The sequence below is a fragment of the Crotalus tigris genome, unplaced genomic scaffold, assembly GCF_016545835.1.
Source record: "Crotalus tigris isolate CLP2741 ecotype Arizona unplaced genomic scaffold, ASM1654583v1 scf7180000024375.2447938, whole genome shotgun sequence".
NCBI lineage: Eukaryota > Metazoa > Chordata > Lepidosauria > Squamata > Viperidae > Crotalus > Crotalus tigris.
The window spans coordinates 927579-946814 of record NW_024100545.1 but is presented as its reverse complement, the minus strand read 5'-3'; the positions used below and the strand labels follow the sequence as shown (position 1 = coordinate 946814).

Genomic DNA, 19236 nt, shown 5'->3' with positions numbered 1-19236 from the left:
TATACCCAATTCCAGCAACCGTTCCTTATATGTTTTAGCCTTCAATCCCCTAATCATCTTTGTTGCTCTTCTCTGTACTCTTTCTAGAGTCTCAACATCTTTTTTACATCATGGTGACCAAAACTGGATGCAGTATTCCAAGTGTGGCCTTACCAAGGCATTGTAAAGTGGTATTAATACTTCATATGATCTTGATTCTATCCCTCTGTTAATGCAGCCCAGCACTTTGTTGGCTTTTTTGGCAGCTGCAGCACACTACTGGCTCATATTTAAGTGACTGTCCACTAGGACTCTCACAGTTACTACTATTGAGCAAGGTACCCCATATACTATACCTGAACATTTGTTTTTTCTTGCCTAAATGTAGAACCTTATTTTTTTCACGATTGAATTTCATTTTGTTAGATAGCGCCCAGTGTTCAAGTCTGTCCAGGTCCTCCTGTATCTTAAACCTGTCTTCTGGAGTGTTGGCTATTCCTGCCAGCTTGGTATCATCCACAAATTTGATGAGTTCCCCATCTTTTCTCCAGGAACTACATGCTCTTATACATGACTTAAATACAAGCAACTACCCATCATTTTTTGTTGTTGTTCTATCTGTTTCCTACTTTCTCATTCCCAATCCCTCCCTGAATCTAACCATTCCATTATTAGTTCCACAGCAGATCTTGAACCAAGACCCAAAGAAAACATATATTAGATAACATATGCGATACACATATGCAGCTCACATCTGCAACTCCTCTACTTATTTTTGATTTTCTAGCTTGACTAGCTGAGTTATCCTCTGGCCTTCTATCCAACAACTTTAATTAGAGTGTTAACTCGCTTTCATTAATATAGTGATAGGATTTTGTGTGCTTATACATGTTTATCACATATAACTAAGTCTTCCAAAGGTCACGTTAATAAGACTGCCTGCCTGTATGAGTACTCTAGGGAAAAAAAAAGGTTTCCCATCACACTTTTCCTGGTAAAAGAATATAAATTCCATTTTAAAATATTTCCAGGTTTACAAAAATGAGTAATTTCACAGTTGAGTTACTGGCAGAAAATAGCAAGAGGAAATTAGTATTAGATATGCTTTATGTATATGCTTCCTCCAGTTAACAAAGTAGGCAACAGAGATGTGAAAAATTATGTTTAACATTTGGAACAGAAATTAAAGTTATGTTCAAAAGACAAATCAATAGTTTGAGTCTGTGCTATCCATCTCCATATAAATGCTTTAAAAACAACAGATCACAGCTTTTACAGGTAATGCAGAACATTATCGATTTAAGGTAGATAACCCATAGAACCACTACAAATAACCAGAAGCTTGCTGGCTCAAATTCCTACAATAGGATTCAGGGAAAGGGAGAAGCTGCAGAAAGGTCTACATATCATGTCATCATTCCTCATCATCCTTCTGGAGACCGAACACATTTTGTGATGTCTTTCAAGGTATCACAACTTGGACTATGACCTGAACAATGGGGACTGGCAGGTGATGAAACATGTGTCAGGACACCAAAACTATGAATCCCCACAAAATGTTGGGATTCAAATACATAAGGGGCAGATTTGCATAGAGACAAATAGTTACTGGAAAGTTCTTTGAGCTTCCTGAATATTTTGTGAAATGCTCTGTAGTAACCTTCTCCTCAAAGGAATTTGCCTTAATCAAGCCTCCTGGGCATGTGTTGCTGTTGAGATGTGATTCTAGGGGAATAAAACAGGGAGCTAAAGACATACAAACCTGACACTAAAATATTGCTCACATAAGCAGGATTGCTCTGTGCAATTTTGCTCTGTGCAATTTTCAAAAGGTATTTTTTTAACATAACAGAACATACATGAAGTGCCTCTCCTCAAATCACTGAAGTAGCCATGTTTTTTTCCAGGCTGTGGAGACAAAAATGTGGAAGACTGCAGACAGATGTAGCTGCTTTTAATGAATAGAGATTATTCATATATGTGCCTTATATTGTACTTCCCAGTCAATTGGTAACTATCTTTACATTTAACCCAACCCTTAATGGCAGTTCACAAGTTACTTTCTCTTTTTCAAGAGCACCATTCACCTTTCTTCAAAGCAGTTTGAAATGTTAAACACATTTTTAGCATGAGCCTAGGCTACTTTCTTTCCAGAAAATCATAGCAGAAAATGATCTCACGGGTCTCTTAAATAAGACTTTGTGAGCAATGTACATGCAGACAATAAGTGGGTTATCTCAGAGTTTGTTAAATAATGCTTTGTTTGTATGAATCAGGATCTTTGAGAATGTGGCTGTTGAAACATTAAAAATAACAATCCAGGTAGTTTGAATTTTAAAGTAGCAAAAATGCAAACTGATTTGTTCATTTATTTAGCATATGGCATGTTGTTCATTGACTAGAAAATATATATTAACATATATGGGGTGTAAAGCTAGTTTCCCTCCTTGTGGTGCACCCTGGATAGAGTGACAGAGTGAGCTAAATGAACTGGCAACTACTGGCATCCAGATTGCTCTGTAGACTTTCCTGGTTCTCAAAGTACATGGCAACAGATGCAAAAATATATATTGATAGATAAAACAGTAAAATTATCCAAAAAGGGATTTGAGAGTTCTAAACTTATTTTGATTTATTTTGAATCTGATTACTGGAAGTCCTCGACTTACAACCACAATTGAGCCCAAAATGTCTGTTGCAAGGCAAGATAGTTGTTAAATGAGTTTTGCCCCATTTTAGACTTTTCTTCTACAGCTGTTAAGTGAATCAATGCAGTTATTAAGTTAGCAAATACAATGCAGTTATTAAATTGTTAAATACATCTGGCTTCCCTATTCACTTTGCCTGTCAGAAGGTCACAAAAGATGATCACCTGACCCCAGGATACTGCAACGGTCATAAATATATGTCAGTTGCCAAACATGTAAATTTTGGTCACATGACCTTGAGGATGCTACAATCATAAAAAATGTTCATAAGTCAATTTTTTCAGTGCCATTGTAACTTCAAAGAGTCACTAAATGAATGGTTGTAAGTCAAGAACTACCCGTATAGACTGGATTAGCTCTCCTGTTGTATTGCAATAGTGGACATTAGTCCTCCTCATAGTTCCTGTATTTAGTATAACTAAATTAACTGCTATATATTGTAGTTATATCATCATGATCAAAGGCCACGTTAGAATTTCATAGACTTTCCTATGTATTTTCTTCGAATATTTAAAATCACACTGTCAATTAGCTGATGAAAGAGAGATAAATGTGTCTAATGAGTTCAGTGATTTTGAGAGAGCTGAACCAAATATTTCCTATAATAAATTCTTGATTGCTGTTGAAACTTGTTACCAATTTTTTTGTGTAATATAAAAATCTTTTAGATATATCAGAATAGCATCAAACTAAAATAAAATAGATTAATGAATCTGCATATGTAGATTTGTAAAGGAACAATATTAAGATTCATAAAGGTTTGCAATTGAATGTATGTAGGTTTGCTATTTTTTTAATTTTTTTTTACAAATTATGATATTCCTGCATGGACTTATCACCAAGTAGACAGATGTGCATCAAAGTGTGAAGTTTATAATCACTCCATATGGTCCAGTAGGAAGGAATAATTATTACAAGACAACACGTGATCCAAATAACAACTTTGTTCATTAAACATTTGTTATAATAACATTTAACATTAGCAATTTAAAGCTTGACCTTTACTCAAATGTAATATTCTATACAGTAGTATCTCTCATTAAAATTATGGCATACTTTCTAAAATTTTTATTTGTTTTTAAATCTACTTTATAAACATAAAAATCCTTCAAAATCAAGAAAGTGAATTGTCTACTGCTCAACAAAATTTCATGGATACATTAACTGTTAACATTGTATAAATCTACACAATATATTGGTACCTGAATATTTTCTACTGAATGCATTTGTGGCAAATTAAAAAAAAAACCTGCAGATTTCTGATAAACTATTATTTAGGTACCAGGGACAAGGTCAATAAACAGAGCTAATAATGAGCTATAGAGAATCCATCCAATTCAAGGTTTTCTTTAGGCACCTATGAAAAAGAAGGAAAACTTGCTCAAACACCTACTGTATACAATCATGTGAAATGAGAATAGTTTTATCGCTCAATGTGTAACATCTACAAAACACCAAATATAACCCATTACTTTGTATTTTTTGTATAAAAATTACTGAAGCAAATTATTTTGCATAATTTTTGTTAAAATAATAACTCAGTGGAAATAAATGTTCATGAATTATACCAAAACTAATGTTTTTTTTAGAAAAAGTTTGATAAAGAATAAAAAAAAATTGCTTGGAACTTTATTAATTTTATTAAAGGTGAAAAATGGGCATAGTGTATGCAGTAAAAGATTGCAGGTTTCAAAGCACCTGTCCCAAAGATCTCTGGAATATATTGTACATTCTAACTCTAGCTCCTATCTTGGCATAGCAGTTTGGTAGTTACTGCTGCCACCCTCTTGCTTTGAGTAGGGTGCCTCCCTGGTATCACCTTCCCAAACTCCAATGAGCTTCCACAATGTGTGTTATTTTTCTGCTAATTAAAAAAGAAAGACACAAATAATATAAAGCATGTTGTATACTGTCATCTCATGAGTGTGTTACATTTCAATATGTGGCTAGGTAAATCAGCCCCTTGTTCCTGTAGCTTTTTGGAAGCTAGACCAATCTTATAAGAAACAAAGAAAAACAAAGTTAAAATATAAAATAAAAAACAACCTTTTTTTGTTTTAAGCACTAACAGCAAAATATTTAATGCCAAAAGAGATTAAATACAGAATTGTACATCTGTTTATTTGGTGATAAATCCACTCAGGCATAATTTTAAAAACAATGTGACTTAAATAGATCTCATATAGAAAAATATGAAGGAAAGGCTCTGAGCAGACTACAAAATGGGACTAGCCTGCTTCTAATTTAAAAGCAAAACTGATAAACAAAAGGTTCCAAATTGCTTCCCTATACAATTTCTATTTAGATACTTGGAAAGATTTAATTTATACAAGAGTTGTTGTCCTTTGTGTTGCTAGTATTATATAGATAACAAATATTAGCAATTCAGTAAATTATAGAAATTGAGTTTATATTTTGAAATATGTTGGAATCCTGAAATCTAGAAAAATAATTGATCAGGACAACTGGAACTTACTTTAGTGTTTTGAATAACATTCTTAATATTATTCAACTTTATGAACACTTTGACTGTTGACTTTATTAATGTATAAGTATATTAAAACATATGAATATAAATTATATATGTACATGTATACATGCATATGCTTCTGGGCTAGATTAAGGATACCTTATTCCCTAAGCACAATTCAACAATGTGCCCCTGGATGGAAGCAAGATTCTCACAATACGATACAAGAACAAATGTGATATCCAACAAGACTTCAAATCCAACTTTTAAAATTTGCCAAAAAAAGTTTTTGTAACAGAGTAGAGCAAAGTCAAATATCATAGATAAGGGCAATTACAAAGTATTTGACTAAGGCTGAGTGTGACTGGGAAAGAATTTCAGGTCTTGATAGGTGGGGGAAAAAAAACTGTGGTGCCCCCCTTGTCTTGGTGCCCTAAGCACATACCGTACTTGTATTGCTTAGTGGTTAATCCAGGACTGATGTGCATCTTTGTAGAATTCTATCAATCCATAAGAAGAAGCATAATGACATACAGACAGAAAAATCTAGCTAATTCATATATCTAGAAATTCTTCACATATTCACAATGTGGAAGCTGAAACTTGTGGAAGAGAACAAAATGCAACTGACAATAGTCCACATTTAAAAGATTAAAACATTAAAAACGTTAAAAAAAATCTGAAAGATACTCTCTGATGCTGGCTCAATGAGAGAAAAATCCAGATTTTCACCTCTTCATTTCCTAATGAGCTTTTTGATAATGAGAGGTTAACTTTAACAGTCACTCTGGGCTTTATTATGACTAATTTGACTCCATTTCATTCTCCCTGTTAATTATTAACACTAGCCTTTTTATTCTCCAGAGAGCAGAATTTCAGATTTTTCCTTTTTCCTTAGATTTGTATGAGCCTCTTTTTAAAAGAGATGAAAATATCCAGCAATAAATTTGAACAACTTCATTTATTAGCCATTAAAAGAAGACACATGACATCAGTACCCTAAGCATGAAATCTCCTCTCTGACAGCCTTAATGTGTTCATTCTATGAAAGGGCTGGTAATTATGGACTCCAACGCATCTTTAAATAAACAGCTTTGGGAAAAATGAATTTGTGACTTAGAAGCAGGAACTGCCCTGATTTTTCTACAGCTGAAGCAACTACTCATGCATTAAAAAAGTAACAGGAAAGTTAGCTCTATAATTACTGGTATTTCAAGTTCCAGCGGCAGCACTTTGTAACACAGGTCATAACTGCTTCATTACGAACATACATTTTCTGTCATTTTAATAAATACATTCTCCCCTTAGAAATGGTTTTCTCATTATTATTTAAAGTAATTCCATATTTAACTGACATAAGGGGAGAAAAAGTTTAAATTCAAGACTTTACATTATTGTCTACTTTTAAAAAAAATAGATCCCTTTTTAATGTTTCTGTTTGATAGTATTACTTGTTGGCCTAAGTGAGAAACTAAGTAATATTGACTTAAGATGGCAAAGCAGCTGTGATATGAAAGAACAGGAAGACTATGGAATATAAAGGTTTACAGTTTCTGAATTGGCACTGATGATACAGTAGGTGAAGTAATCAAATTCGGTTACTGTAAGGTTCAGTAATAATGTTTTTTTCTAAAGAACTATCTGGAGGGAACTAGGAAGCATGGCGGTGGGTGTAAGACCAATACAAGATAGGAAATGCTAGTAAAGAATTTGGAATATTTAGGGGGAATGGAGACCAAGTCTTCACAACACACACATAAACATGCTTCTCTCTCTCTCTCTCTCTCTCTCTCTCTCTCTCCACACACACATAAACATTCTTCTCTCTCTCTCTCTCTCTCTCTCTCTCTCTCTCTCTCTCTCTCTCTCTCTCTCTCTCTCTCACTCACTCACACACACACACACACACACACACACATACAAAAACTCATGGGTATTTTTTAGGTGTATCCTGGGTGTGTATGGCTGTGTCAAAAAATTCACAAAATGGCGGATGTAGCATTGTGATCTATGCTTTAGAAAGACTGACACATGTACAAAAAGGCCAAAGCTTAGACTGCAAAGTTGCACCCAATCTTGCAGCTATCTCTTGTAGCAGCTGCTACATTTATTAAACATTTAAAAATATACTCCTTCCCCACCATACCAATCCTGTCCCCATTTCTGCTTTCGAGCTGAGCAATTTCTACAATGATTCATGGTTCTAAGGATATGATTGTATGACCAAATGCAAAATTTTCTGCAAAAATATTTCTCATTAATAAACTAGGAAAACCATATTATAATTTAAGTTATGATATGCAGAGTGTCCTTTGCTACATATGTAGCCAATTCCCCTCTTCTTTTTGTGCTCGCAGTGGATGTTGAAAGCCCTAGTTGAGCAGACTCTCCCATTTCACCTTTTGGAAAATGATGGTTGCCAGGTTCAGAATGTAAACATCATAAATCATCATGTAACCATAATTATAAATCTGGGTTATTCTGAGCTTGGAAACATAGTTTTGTAATAGAAATGACTAGCAGAGAGCATCCATGAATATTTAGTAGCAGTCAGAATACACGATGAAAACTCCTTAATTTCACAATACATGGACAGACTTAACAATAATTTCAACTAGGAAAATGTGAATATCCTAGACCAAACCAAGTCCAAAAATGCTAGAGAATTTCTGGAAGCCTGACAAATTGGCCATCAACAGGCACATAGACATAAACAACATCTACATATCATTCAAAAAAGACAATCAACAAGCCAAAAAGGAAACAAAAAGACCAAAATACCTCATCACAAGCAATCAACACCCAGATTAGCAGAGATTAACCCCAAGATTGACATTAGACTAACAATCAAGTAGCAAGGAATACCTCAATCAAAGAACTGCCAAACTAGCTAACTTTAAACAGCCCAACCAAATAACTATCTAGACCAGAGGTCCCCAACTTTTGGGGCGCCTGGGACCGGTTCTGTGGAGAGAGGTTTTTCCATGGACCAGAGGGCATGTGGTTTTGTGTGTTGCCTGCATCTTGTGGATGGGGCTTTGTTTGTTTGTATGGCCTGGTTGCTGGCATGCCGCAGCCTGGTACTGGTCCACAGACCGGCGGTTGGGGACCCCTGATCTAGACCACTCTCATCAACACTGACAGGGCAAGCCATTAGAACAGGGGTATCAAACTCAATTTCATTGAGGGCCGCATCAGCATCGTGGTTGCCATTGGGGGGCCAGGTGGATGTGACTGGCATGGGCGTGGCCCACTGGGTAGGTGTGGCCAGCTCCATGTCACTCACCTCAGGGGCACCTGTGCGGGCCTGGGCAGGAATGGGGCGCATCTGAGGATGGAGAAGGATGGGTGGGACATGGTCCACTGGAGAAGCCTCACTGAGCCTCAGGCTGTGCATGGGGCCCCTGGACAGTGGCATGGACTGCCCAGAGCCCTGGGCAGCGCAGGTCAAGCGCCCGGCCCAGCCCTTGAGCTTCCACAGCATCAGGACCCCACAACCCTGCCTAGCCTAGCTGCACTTCCCTGAGGGGGCGCCCAGCTGCACTTACCTCCTCCTCAATGCTGCTGCTGCTGGGCTCACTCTCCTTGGCCAGGTTGTTCATGGTGGGTGCAAAGTGCATGGATCAGAGGGAGGCCCACTCCCTCTCCATGCAAGGAAACCTGGCTTTGTAACCAAAGCATGCTCAGCAATAGGATGGGAGACCACCAGCGGAAGGCAAAAGGGCAACAGGGCTTGCTTCCTTCCTTCCTTCCTTCCTCCCTCCCTCCTTTCTTTCTTCCTTTTGTTCCTTTCTTCTCTTTCTTTCCTTCTTTCCTTCCTTCCTTCCTCCCTCCCCTTCTTCCCTGCCTCCCTCCTTTTCATTCCCATCTCCTTCCTTCCCTTACTTTCTTCCTGTTTCCCTCCCCTCCTTCCTCCCCTCCTTCTCTCTGTGCCCAGGAAGGGACGAGGAGAGGGGTAGAGATTGGCAGCACTTCTCTCAAAGAATAAGAGTTGGAAGAGACTTTTGAGGTCTTTAGTCCAAGCTCCTGTTCAAGCAGGGGACCTATATCATTCCAGACAATGGAATATCCAATCTCTACTAAAAGCCTCCAGTGATGGAGCATCCACAACTTCTGAAGGCAAGCCTTTTCACTGGTTGGTTGTTTTCACAAGTCCTTAGTTTTAGGCTGGTTTTCTTCTTGATTATTTTCCATCTATTATTTGCCTTCTGATGCTTTGGAAAATAGGTTGACCCCTTCTTCTCTGTGGCAGCTCATCAAATATTGGAACACTGTTATCATGTCACCACCCCTAGTCCTTTTCACTAAGCTAGACATACCCAATTCCCACAAACATTTGTCATATGTTTTAGCCTCCGGCCCCCTAATCATCTATGTTTACTATCCATTTAGACCAGAGGGTTCCCCGGATTTGGTTTATAGAACAGTGGCCACAAGCACAGCCTTCTCAGAGACAGCACCCCGATTATAGAACTTTCTCCCAAGGAAAATATGAATAGTGCAACCCTCACCTGTTTAGAGACAACTCCAAACACACTGTTGAGCCAGGCATACGTAGAACAACAACACATTTTATGGTCAAACAGCACTAAGTAAATTACTACTACTATTTTTCTTTCTTAAAATACACACTTTTAATATTGTTTTAATCAGTGCTAGTGATGCTTTAAAATAACTATCTTTGAGAGTTTTCTTGTAAATCACCCTGGATTTCTCAGAAACTTTTAATTTCAAATTAGATGTTGATTTAATAAATTAGGCAGAAGAAGCAAATGTTTAAATACATCTAAATCCCACAGACCTACTGCCTCCTAGGCGCATACTGCAGAGAAAATAAGGCATTGCATTTCTAGCCAGAATAGTCATAGGATGATGGGAACTGTGGTTCATGACACCCAAAATATATTAATTTGGGTAAGGCTGGATTAAATTATAAAAGAGCAGATGAAGGGAAGTATTTTTGTCTCTGACAAAATAATTGGGGGGGGGGGAGTTGACTCGGCCTTTTAATTTCAACTCACACCAATTCCTAACTTCCCATTCAATCCAAAGAGTTTTATTATTGCCTGGATTTTAGGGAGGGGAGGAGGCAAGAATAGATCACAAAGTTATTCTGCAAGTTTGCTCTCTCACCTGACTGCACACCACCTTCCCGTGTATGTGTGTATGTGTGTGAGAGACAGAGAGAGAGATCCCCTTTTTGTAAGTTTGCTTACTCTGCAACTTCCTGCTGGCTCTCTCTCTCTCTCTCTCTCTCTCTCTCTCTCTCTCTCTCTCTCTCACACACACACACACACACACACACACACACACACACACGTTAATAAAAAAGAGAAGGAGGGGGAAAAAGGTGGAAGCTCTCTTTTTTTATAAAATTTCGGCTTCCTCCTCCTGTTCCCCTCCTTCCTCTCTCTCTCTCACTCTCTCTCTCTCTCTCTCTCTCTCTCTCTCTCTCTCTCACACACACACACACACTTCCCGTTTTCTCCTCCTCCTTTTCCTCAGCTGCACCTGAATGGAATGGAGGAAAAAAAGAGAAAGGGTGGAAGAATGGGGGAAGCTCTCCTTTTTTGTAACACCTTAGCTTCCTCCGCTTCCTCCTCTTCCACTCCTGTCTGTCTGTCTGTCTGTCTGTCTCTCTCTCTCTCTCCATATCTCTGTCTCTCTTCCTCACACACACACACACACACACACACACACAGACATACATAGTAATCCTTCCTGCTTTCTTTTCCTTCTCACCCTTTCTGGCCTGGCAAAGCAGAGCCACATGAGGAGAAGTCCAGCAAAGTGGGGTATGGCTGGGCATGACAGGGTTAAGCTGGGAGGGGAGGAGCTGCTGCTGCACACCACCAGCTCCTGAGGCCCAGCTGGGTTGCAGTGGGCCAGGGCTGGGGCAGCTGGGGCCGGCCCCTTGCCATTTCTGGGACAGCCCCGGGGGGCCAAATCTGGCCCCTCCCCGGACCGCATCCGGCTCGTGGGCCTTATTTTATGTTTGACATGTCTACATTAGAATATAAAACAAGAGCAAACTCCACTTCCTCCCAGCATTGATGATGTTACTTAGTTTTGGTAATGAAATGTCTGCAAGAAAAAAACCAGGCTCAGAGAACATCTTATAGCTTTATAGTTTGGGTATCATGGGAAACACTGATTATTAGAGCCTTCTAAGTTTAAAGGACTTCTCACCTTAAAAATTTCTGCTTCTCATCATAAAAAAAAATCATGTACAGGTAAGTTTTTTTTTGTTACAATTGTTTACATTGTAAACTCACTTAAACTAAAGTCACTGTCAGCTGTAATCACAGATTCTTGCCTGCAGTCAGTAAGAAACAAACAGTTGCATGTATGATGCATTATATCTGGATCCATGTAAACATTTAGAAATATATTTGAGAAGCTACAAAAATAAATTTGAGAGAGAAATAAAACTCAAAAGCTTTTTATGAAACAACAAGAACGTCTCTTATATTTCTTTGGATTGTTCAATGTTAAATGTCTAGAGGAAAAATAGTTCTAATTGTAGTTTAAATGCTCTTTGGTGGAGATGAAATGTGAGCAAGGATCTCTACTGTATTTCTTGGGATTACAAGAAAGTTGCTAATGCCAATCTGTTTCCCTGTCTACAAAGAAGCCATGTGCTACCTGCAATGTAAAGCAAAAGAATTTCAACCTTCATCTAAAATCTATTAATATTTGCCTTGTTGCTCAAGGTCTTGTATGTTTATTCTGAAATAAATCCCACTGAACACAGCAGGATTTACTTCCCTGTGCTTAGGATTGCATCGTTAACAAATCTAGAAAAAGCACAAGGTTAAATAAATGAAGCTAAAGACTCTAAGCTACCCTCAACTTTCTTAAATCTTAAAAGATTTAAAAATTGAAAGTAACTGCAACTATAGCAATAACCAAATACCAAACTTACAGTCATTTCTCAGGAAGTTATTGAGTAACTGGAAAAGAGGAAAGCTATCCCAGCTATCCTGTGGCTGTGTCTCCAGCGCAGAATCCATGTCAACAGTAAAAAGTGACCAAAACTTCTCCCCATGTTCAGCCAACAGATCTGGCCACCACGCAAAGGCCTGCATCATCAATTAAAAAAAAAGACATGATGAAAGAAGGCATAAAAATGGTACATCTATGAAATTATGGAATGTGGTATACATTTTTAAAAACAATTGAAATTCTTCATTAAGTAAAGTTGAATTTTGCATCCAATGTAATTTGCATGTGTATATAATACTTCAGTGAGAGTGTTAAATAATTTGATTGACAGATAATCTAGGGACCTGATTATTTTCCCCTGATATCTGGGAATCTGGTCTTTCATGTTACTGTAGATGTACTTATAAATATTAAAGCCAGTGTAAGAGATATGGCATCCTATGAGAAAAAGCATGAAGACTCTGTCTTCAAAATGATTTCAGATGAAAAAAGGACATTCACCATCTAACATATAAAGTAAACATTTCTCTTTAAAATTGCAAGCCTAAAAGTGTCTCTAAATATATCAGACATACAATTGGATAGTTACATTAACAACTAATACTATCTAAATGCTATGATTGAAGAAAACAGCTCAATGTTTTTTTAACAATTTAATATTAAATTGGGTTTTTAACTTCCTGCATACATGAATCAACTTTATATAAATTTGTACTTGCTTTTGTAAAAAAACTCTGTGGTATCTCTGTTAAATTGAAATACGTAAAAATCTTCATAAGTGGGAAAAAACCCCAAAGCATTAAGATATCTTCAGTACTTTTTATGTTCTGATAGTTTTTTTTTATATGAAGAGAATAACTGCATATAAAAGGATAATCGTGTTGATTGCTAATCCTGAGATTGAGACCAGTTTTTGATCATTGTCTAGTTCTTTCAAAAGGTAATGGGAAAAAACAACTTATTGTAATTAATAATTATAACCCTGTGAAACTCAGAGATCAGAATTTCCTTCCAACTAGCAAAGATAAAATAATATTAAAATGAAAATAAGTTGAAAAAAGTAATGCATGGCAAATTCCAATAAATCACATTCAATAGCAAAAGTAGAAATTTCCTGAGTCTCTTAATCATACCCTGATCTACTGGTGCCTGGGAGTAAAGTCATGAAGAAAGATTAATATCACAGAGAGCATGGTTCTGTCAAAAATAATATAAAACAACAGGAAAAATGAATTCAGTTACTGATTAATCACACAGATTCCAAGTGGAAGAAGAAAAAAATATTGTATGAGTTGAAAGTCTTATTTGTTATATTACATGACTATTATTTCTAATTTATATTATACAATAAAGCAACATATGTTTCCTGTACTACTGAATTATAACATTGCAATATTCAGCAGTGGCTCAATTAGTGATGTTCTGTCCAAGACTGAACTGCATAGGCTTTTATCTTCTTTTTCTATCCTGTCCTCAAAGAACTTGCAATAGGACTAATATTTCAGAGTAAAAGAGCTCGCCAGATAATTTTTGGATGTTTGTGTCCATATTGTTGAGTAGATGCATGAACTGCAGCCATATTAGAAGATGCCAGCAAAACATTGGTATTCTGTATGAGCCAGAGGATACCTATTTGGTTGACATTGACCCGGAAAAGTTCTCTATTTGTCACACGTATTTTATAGTCTCGAATGTATAACTTTATGAGTTAGATGAAAATTATTCCACTTGTACTTGTTCAAAGCTGGTAGAAGAAACTCTTTAAGTTAAATCTGTCTGATATCTACTTTTAATCAGCTTTCTGTTGGACCAGGTATAATTTTAAAAAGATAAAAGATAATACAGATGAAATAATTAATGCCACAAATAAATAAAGTGAATGCCATCAGAGAAAATAATTGATGCCATACATTCAAAATGGTTTAACAATGCATGGAATCATGATCAAAATGTCAGTTTTGATTGGGATGAATAACATACCTCTTTTCCCTGGGGTAATCCATAATTTTGGAAATGTTGTGGAACAGGAGAAAAAAAAAGTTAAAAATGTTTTGAACTTAGCAAGATGCACGTCCTTTGTCTCCATTTTTGTATCATTATACAATTTTTAGATATATGCTTACTCTCAAGTATATAATGTTTGAACTGAGGCACAATATACTATATACTTAAAAAATCAGCATTCTACTGATGCATTTAAATGTGTTAGAAATAAACTGTCAGCTACTATGTCTCTAGTTACATTTCTATTTTGCAGAAGGAAAAGTATATAATGGACAAACTAAACTAAATATTAAGAATGTACTTTTAAAACTAAATATTAAGAATGTACTTTTTCAATCATAATTACTGCAATTTCTAGTAATTTTAATTTAAATATATATTTTCAAAAGAGAAATTCACATATAAGCATTATTAAGTATTTACAATGGCAATACCATTGTAGAGTGCCTCTTGGGAATTAATTTCAAATCTTTGAAGCAGCTGTTTCTTCAGGATAAAATAAAATATCCATAACAAGTTCACACATGACAGATGTAAGCTAAAATCTAGAACTGACAGTGTGAGATAAAAGCAGATGTTTTGAATGATCATATTTATAGACATTACATCTTAGTTACTACTTTGTGTATCTCCGCTGAAGAAAAAAATATATATAACAGTTTTTATGTTAAAATATGAATTTCCAGTAGATTTATGCTTCAATAAGGCTAGTTCATCAAACTTTTAAAATGTCAGTATGAATATTAATGCAATTCTATAAACTTTATTTGTTCACTGTATTTAATAAAAAAACTTTTTTATTAATACAAAACCCCTGTGTTCAACTGTGGAGATTTGGGAATTGGCTTCAGCTTCTGTCCTCCCCAAATAACAAAGGTTTGTCGCTGAATAGAAGACTTGTTCAGATGACTTCACTAATAGGGCTCCCCAAAACTTTCATGTGGACTGTAGCAGTATTATTGTTGTTGTTGTTATTGTTATCCTTCTTAAAAAGAAAAAATAATAATAGCCAAACTAAGAGGAAAGCGTACGAAACATGGCCCTCTTATTTAATCCGTGTATCTACATTAAAACAGAAAGCATTTCTATTTTTATTGCTGTATGGTGCTTATTTTTATTTAGATGAGAATCTGGAGAATTATTTGTGAGATAATGGCTAGCACCATCTCTTCTTTGCTCTTATATCCCCCCCCCCCAGCATTTATGTCTTTTTTCTTTTTTAACTATTCAAACCTGAAACAAAAATAAAATAAAATAAAAATGGAGCAGGGCTTTATTTCACTTGATTTTTCAAGCCCTTCACAACTCTGAGAACGCTGCAAATGTAAATTGCTTTTAACATATATTAGAAGTTCTTTCTGTAATGTTTTTTGACAGAACTGCTTCACACCGAGGCAGTGCAGGGTAGTTATTAAAGCATTATTGTGCAGCTAATACAGTTATCCTCACCTCTGAATGATGTTCTTCATTCTGCTGCAGGACTTCAATGCAGAGCTCTGCTAAATGAATAACCTCTTCCAGCTTTACAGAAGGAGATGCCAAGTTCAGCGTCTCTGTAGTGAAAAGGAACACACAAACCAGAATGATTGTAAGTAGGAAAGGCTGGCATGGGAAACATTCCAGATGACACACAACTAAACCATTTCAAGAGATTGACATCATCTAACACTTCAGGGATGCTTTTAATGCAAATTGTAGAAATACATAAAATATTTAATCTGCCATGAAATGAGAGGGCACCAGAAGCACTTTCCAATTTAACTAGCAGTTGAAACTGCACTGGCACATCAGATGTTCAACTTCTGGAATAAGTAAATTCTAATCTTTTCCAAGGTCATCTCTGCAAAGAAAGTAGAAGCTACTGGTTTGTTTATTTCTTCATCATACAATGGCTGCAACATTATTTATACTGGAAGTATAATTGTGCTCAGTATGCAAAATTCTTGCTTTTCAGACAGTTGAATTCCAGTTATGTGCCATGTAAAAGTAAGACTAATGTTAAACAGTGACCAGGACTGCTGATCCTTTTCTAAGATACATCACAATGAGACCATAGTTGAAAATATAGGTTCCACCACCAAAATATTTAAAAAGGAGGAAAAATGGTCTACCATTTTCTGCAAAATGGAAAATATCCACAGCTTTAAAGACATAAAATAGGATAAACATATCTATATCTTATCTATATCTATAATCTATATTTATATCATCTATCTATATCTAAGATAATTGTATCTATCTATATATCTATATTTGTATGTTCATAAGCAGATACAAGAAAGTTTATCCCCACCCCAAAAGCAAGGAAAAACAGTAATGTTGAGGAAGTACAGAAGGAAAATTATGCTTAAAATAAATTATATTTAGTTTTGTTTAATTGTTATTTGTATACACATAGTCCTTGATATATGACTGATTGCTCAATGACTGTTCAGTTATAATGGACCTCTAAAAAGGTACTTATGACCTGGATTTGAAGTTTCAACAGCCATCCCCCACATAGTCATGTGATTACCTTTTGGACACTCAGCAACCAGCCCATATTTACAGTTGTTTGCAGTGACCCATGATCACATGACCTGGAACCTAGAAATGCCCATTGCAGACAATACGTTTGTTTAATGGCCATAGCATTTGTTTTATGACTGTCCCATTTGCTTAATGACCACCAAAAAGGCCATAAAATTGAGCATGGTTACAACCACTTAACATCCAGCATGACTGATAACCATAATTCAGGGCTCAATTATGGTCATAAGTCAAAGACTACTTGAATGCTTCCAAACTGAAGACATTTTCACATACTGCATGCAATGTATATATGGTAATCCTCACTTAGTTCACAGTTATGGCAATGATGAAAAAAGTATCTTTATTACCAATCCTTGCATTTATGACCTTTGTAGGCCTGTACGGCAAAAGAAAGTGAAGTAAAATTATAAGCACAGTGAGTTTACTTAGTGACCACGTCACTTAATGATCAAGTTGTTGGTCCCATTTATGGTCATCAAATGAGGATTATTCGTAGTCTATGGGATATGTGCAAATAGTTGATTTATAACTCTGCATATACATGTAATATAAGAGGCACATATTCTGGTTAATCTTTCAAGATCCTTTGTTTCATATTATTTAGGTCGTGCTCTTACTAAGAACTAATGACTTCTCCCATTATCTCATACCTAAAAATAGCAAGAACTAGAGACATGCCTCTTTTCGCAAGAACATCTAATTAAACCACAGCTGAAGCTACCCAGCTTCTTCAGTAGATATCTGCTTGTAAGTCTCCACTAAATTCCGCACAAGCCCCTCTCAAGAATCCCTGGCAACTCTAATTCATTCCCTTTCCATCCCCAGTCATTGTGTGTCACTTTCCCATCTACAATGGTCTTCTCCCCTTTCTTTAGCTGAAAGCATAGTGCAGTCCTTAGGGTCTAAAAACATGTCCATACCTAAATTCCCCCGCCCAAAACCTGGCGTTTTGCAGAAGTTCTGACATATACCTCCATAGTTGCACCCACCAACTGGATGGAGATTATGAAAACTGTAATCCAATATACGTGGCAGACATTCGGCTGGAGAAACCTACACTAAAGATTAAAACTCTGATCCGTTATCGTAGTATTTGACCTTTACCATATAGTGAATTTTTGATGTTTCTTGTCTCATGGTTGGTACAGAAATATTTTAAATTTGGCTGGAGGTTAAGTCTTTTTTCATGCAAATAATCAATACAATTTTTCATTTTCAAAAGTATTTTCATTAAAGGCTAACTAATGTAAATTTATCTGTAGTATTGCAGATATGAGATATAAAAAACTCTACAGAAGAGCAAAAATGCCCCATATGCTTACCATCAAGGAAGTTGGTTTTTTGGTATCATAAAATTGATAGTGGTAAGTATCATACTCAAAGAAAATTAGTGCTCACACAAACATTTAAAGCTTCCAGGGTTTGAACATTAATACAGGAAAACCTTTTGCTCAAATGTGAAAGAGCCCAATAAAGATATTTTGAATGGACAACTAATTGGTTTTGCCCTTGGTGATTTCAATGAAATGAACATATGTCAAGAGTTTTACACAAATAGAGGTGGCTTCCCACCACTTGCACAAATAGCTCCTATTTTGTTAAACAATGCTTTTGTGCCCTTATTTTTTTCAAATACATTTGGTTCTGTGTTTTTTTAATTACTTAAAAATTGCTTAAGCAAAGCAAGATTCATCAAGCAATTAAAGTATAAGCAGGTTGTTAAGAGTTTGGAGACATTCTATGGAATTCACCAAGTATTCTGTAAATCAGACATGTCAAACTCGCAACGTCACATGATGTGTGTGACGTATTGGAATTTTTCCCCCCGTTGCCGGAAATAGGGTGGGCACAGTTTCCTCATGACGCGTCCAGCCCACGGGCCGGCAGTTTAACACCCCTGCTGTAAATGGTATCAGTTTCTGTTTCAGGTGATCCCATTCATGGAGATTCTAATAACATCTATTTATTCAACTCATTATAGAAACCTATACAAGATTTTCTTGCTTGAGCTGTTTATTTCCAAGGAAATTAATATATAGTACTAGAGGGAAATAGAAAAGTAGAAAAAATATAGGTCATGTTCCTATATGATTAAAAGTAAACAGAGTCTAAGCTTGTAATTTAATTTTCACTAGGATCAAGATGTTTTGAAAAGAACAAAAAAAATCTTTTCTGGGGAGAAGAACTAGGAGCGCAACCCTGTCAGCAGCTCCCTTTTCACCACTCCCACAAATATCACTCAAATCTATCACATCACCACCTTGGCTGTCTTTGAAAATGGAAAGTGACCTTAACCTCAGGAACATCACCAAGGCAACCTTCCTCTTTGCTGAGACTCTTGTCATTTACAGTACTCTGCAGCAGCACCAAGAGTCCACACACAAAAATGAAAAAAAAAAAACCCATTATGTCAGGCATTGTATGTACATATTAGTGGAGCAAGACATTGAAAAGAACCTACTATAAGAGGCATATGTGAGTAGACACATATTGAGACATCCAAAATATTCTTCACTTGACACACATCAATCAACTTAGCATATGATTTTTCCAATCCCTCTTATTATATTTTTATTAATGGATCACAGTGTGGCACTA

The 19236-nt window shown here is 36.2% G+C and overlaps 1 protein-coding gene across 10 annotated transcripts in view; it reads right to left on the bottom strand.

The window, feature by feature from the left end:
* Window positions 1-19236, bottom strand: part of CADPS2 (calcium dependent secretion activator 2) — a 387552-nt gene that overhangs the window by 83544 nt on the left and 284772 nt on the right. For all 10 annotated transcript variants that reach the window (XM_039328305.1, XM_039328306.1, XM_039328308.1 and 7 more), the window contains 2 exons: window positions 15556-15659; window positions 12083-12239 (listed from right to left, as the gene is read on the bottom strand). In XM_039328305.1, the coding sequence (XP_039184239.1) occupies window positions 12083-12239; window positions 15556-15659 (261 nt within the window). The remainder of the gene's footprint in view (window positions 1-12082; window positions 12240-15555; window positions 15660-19236) is intronic.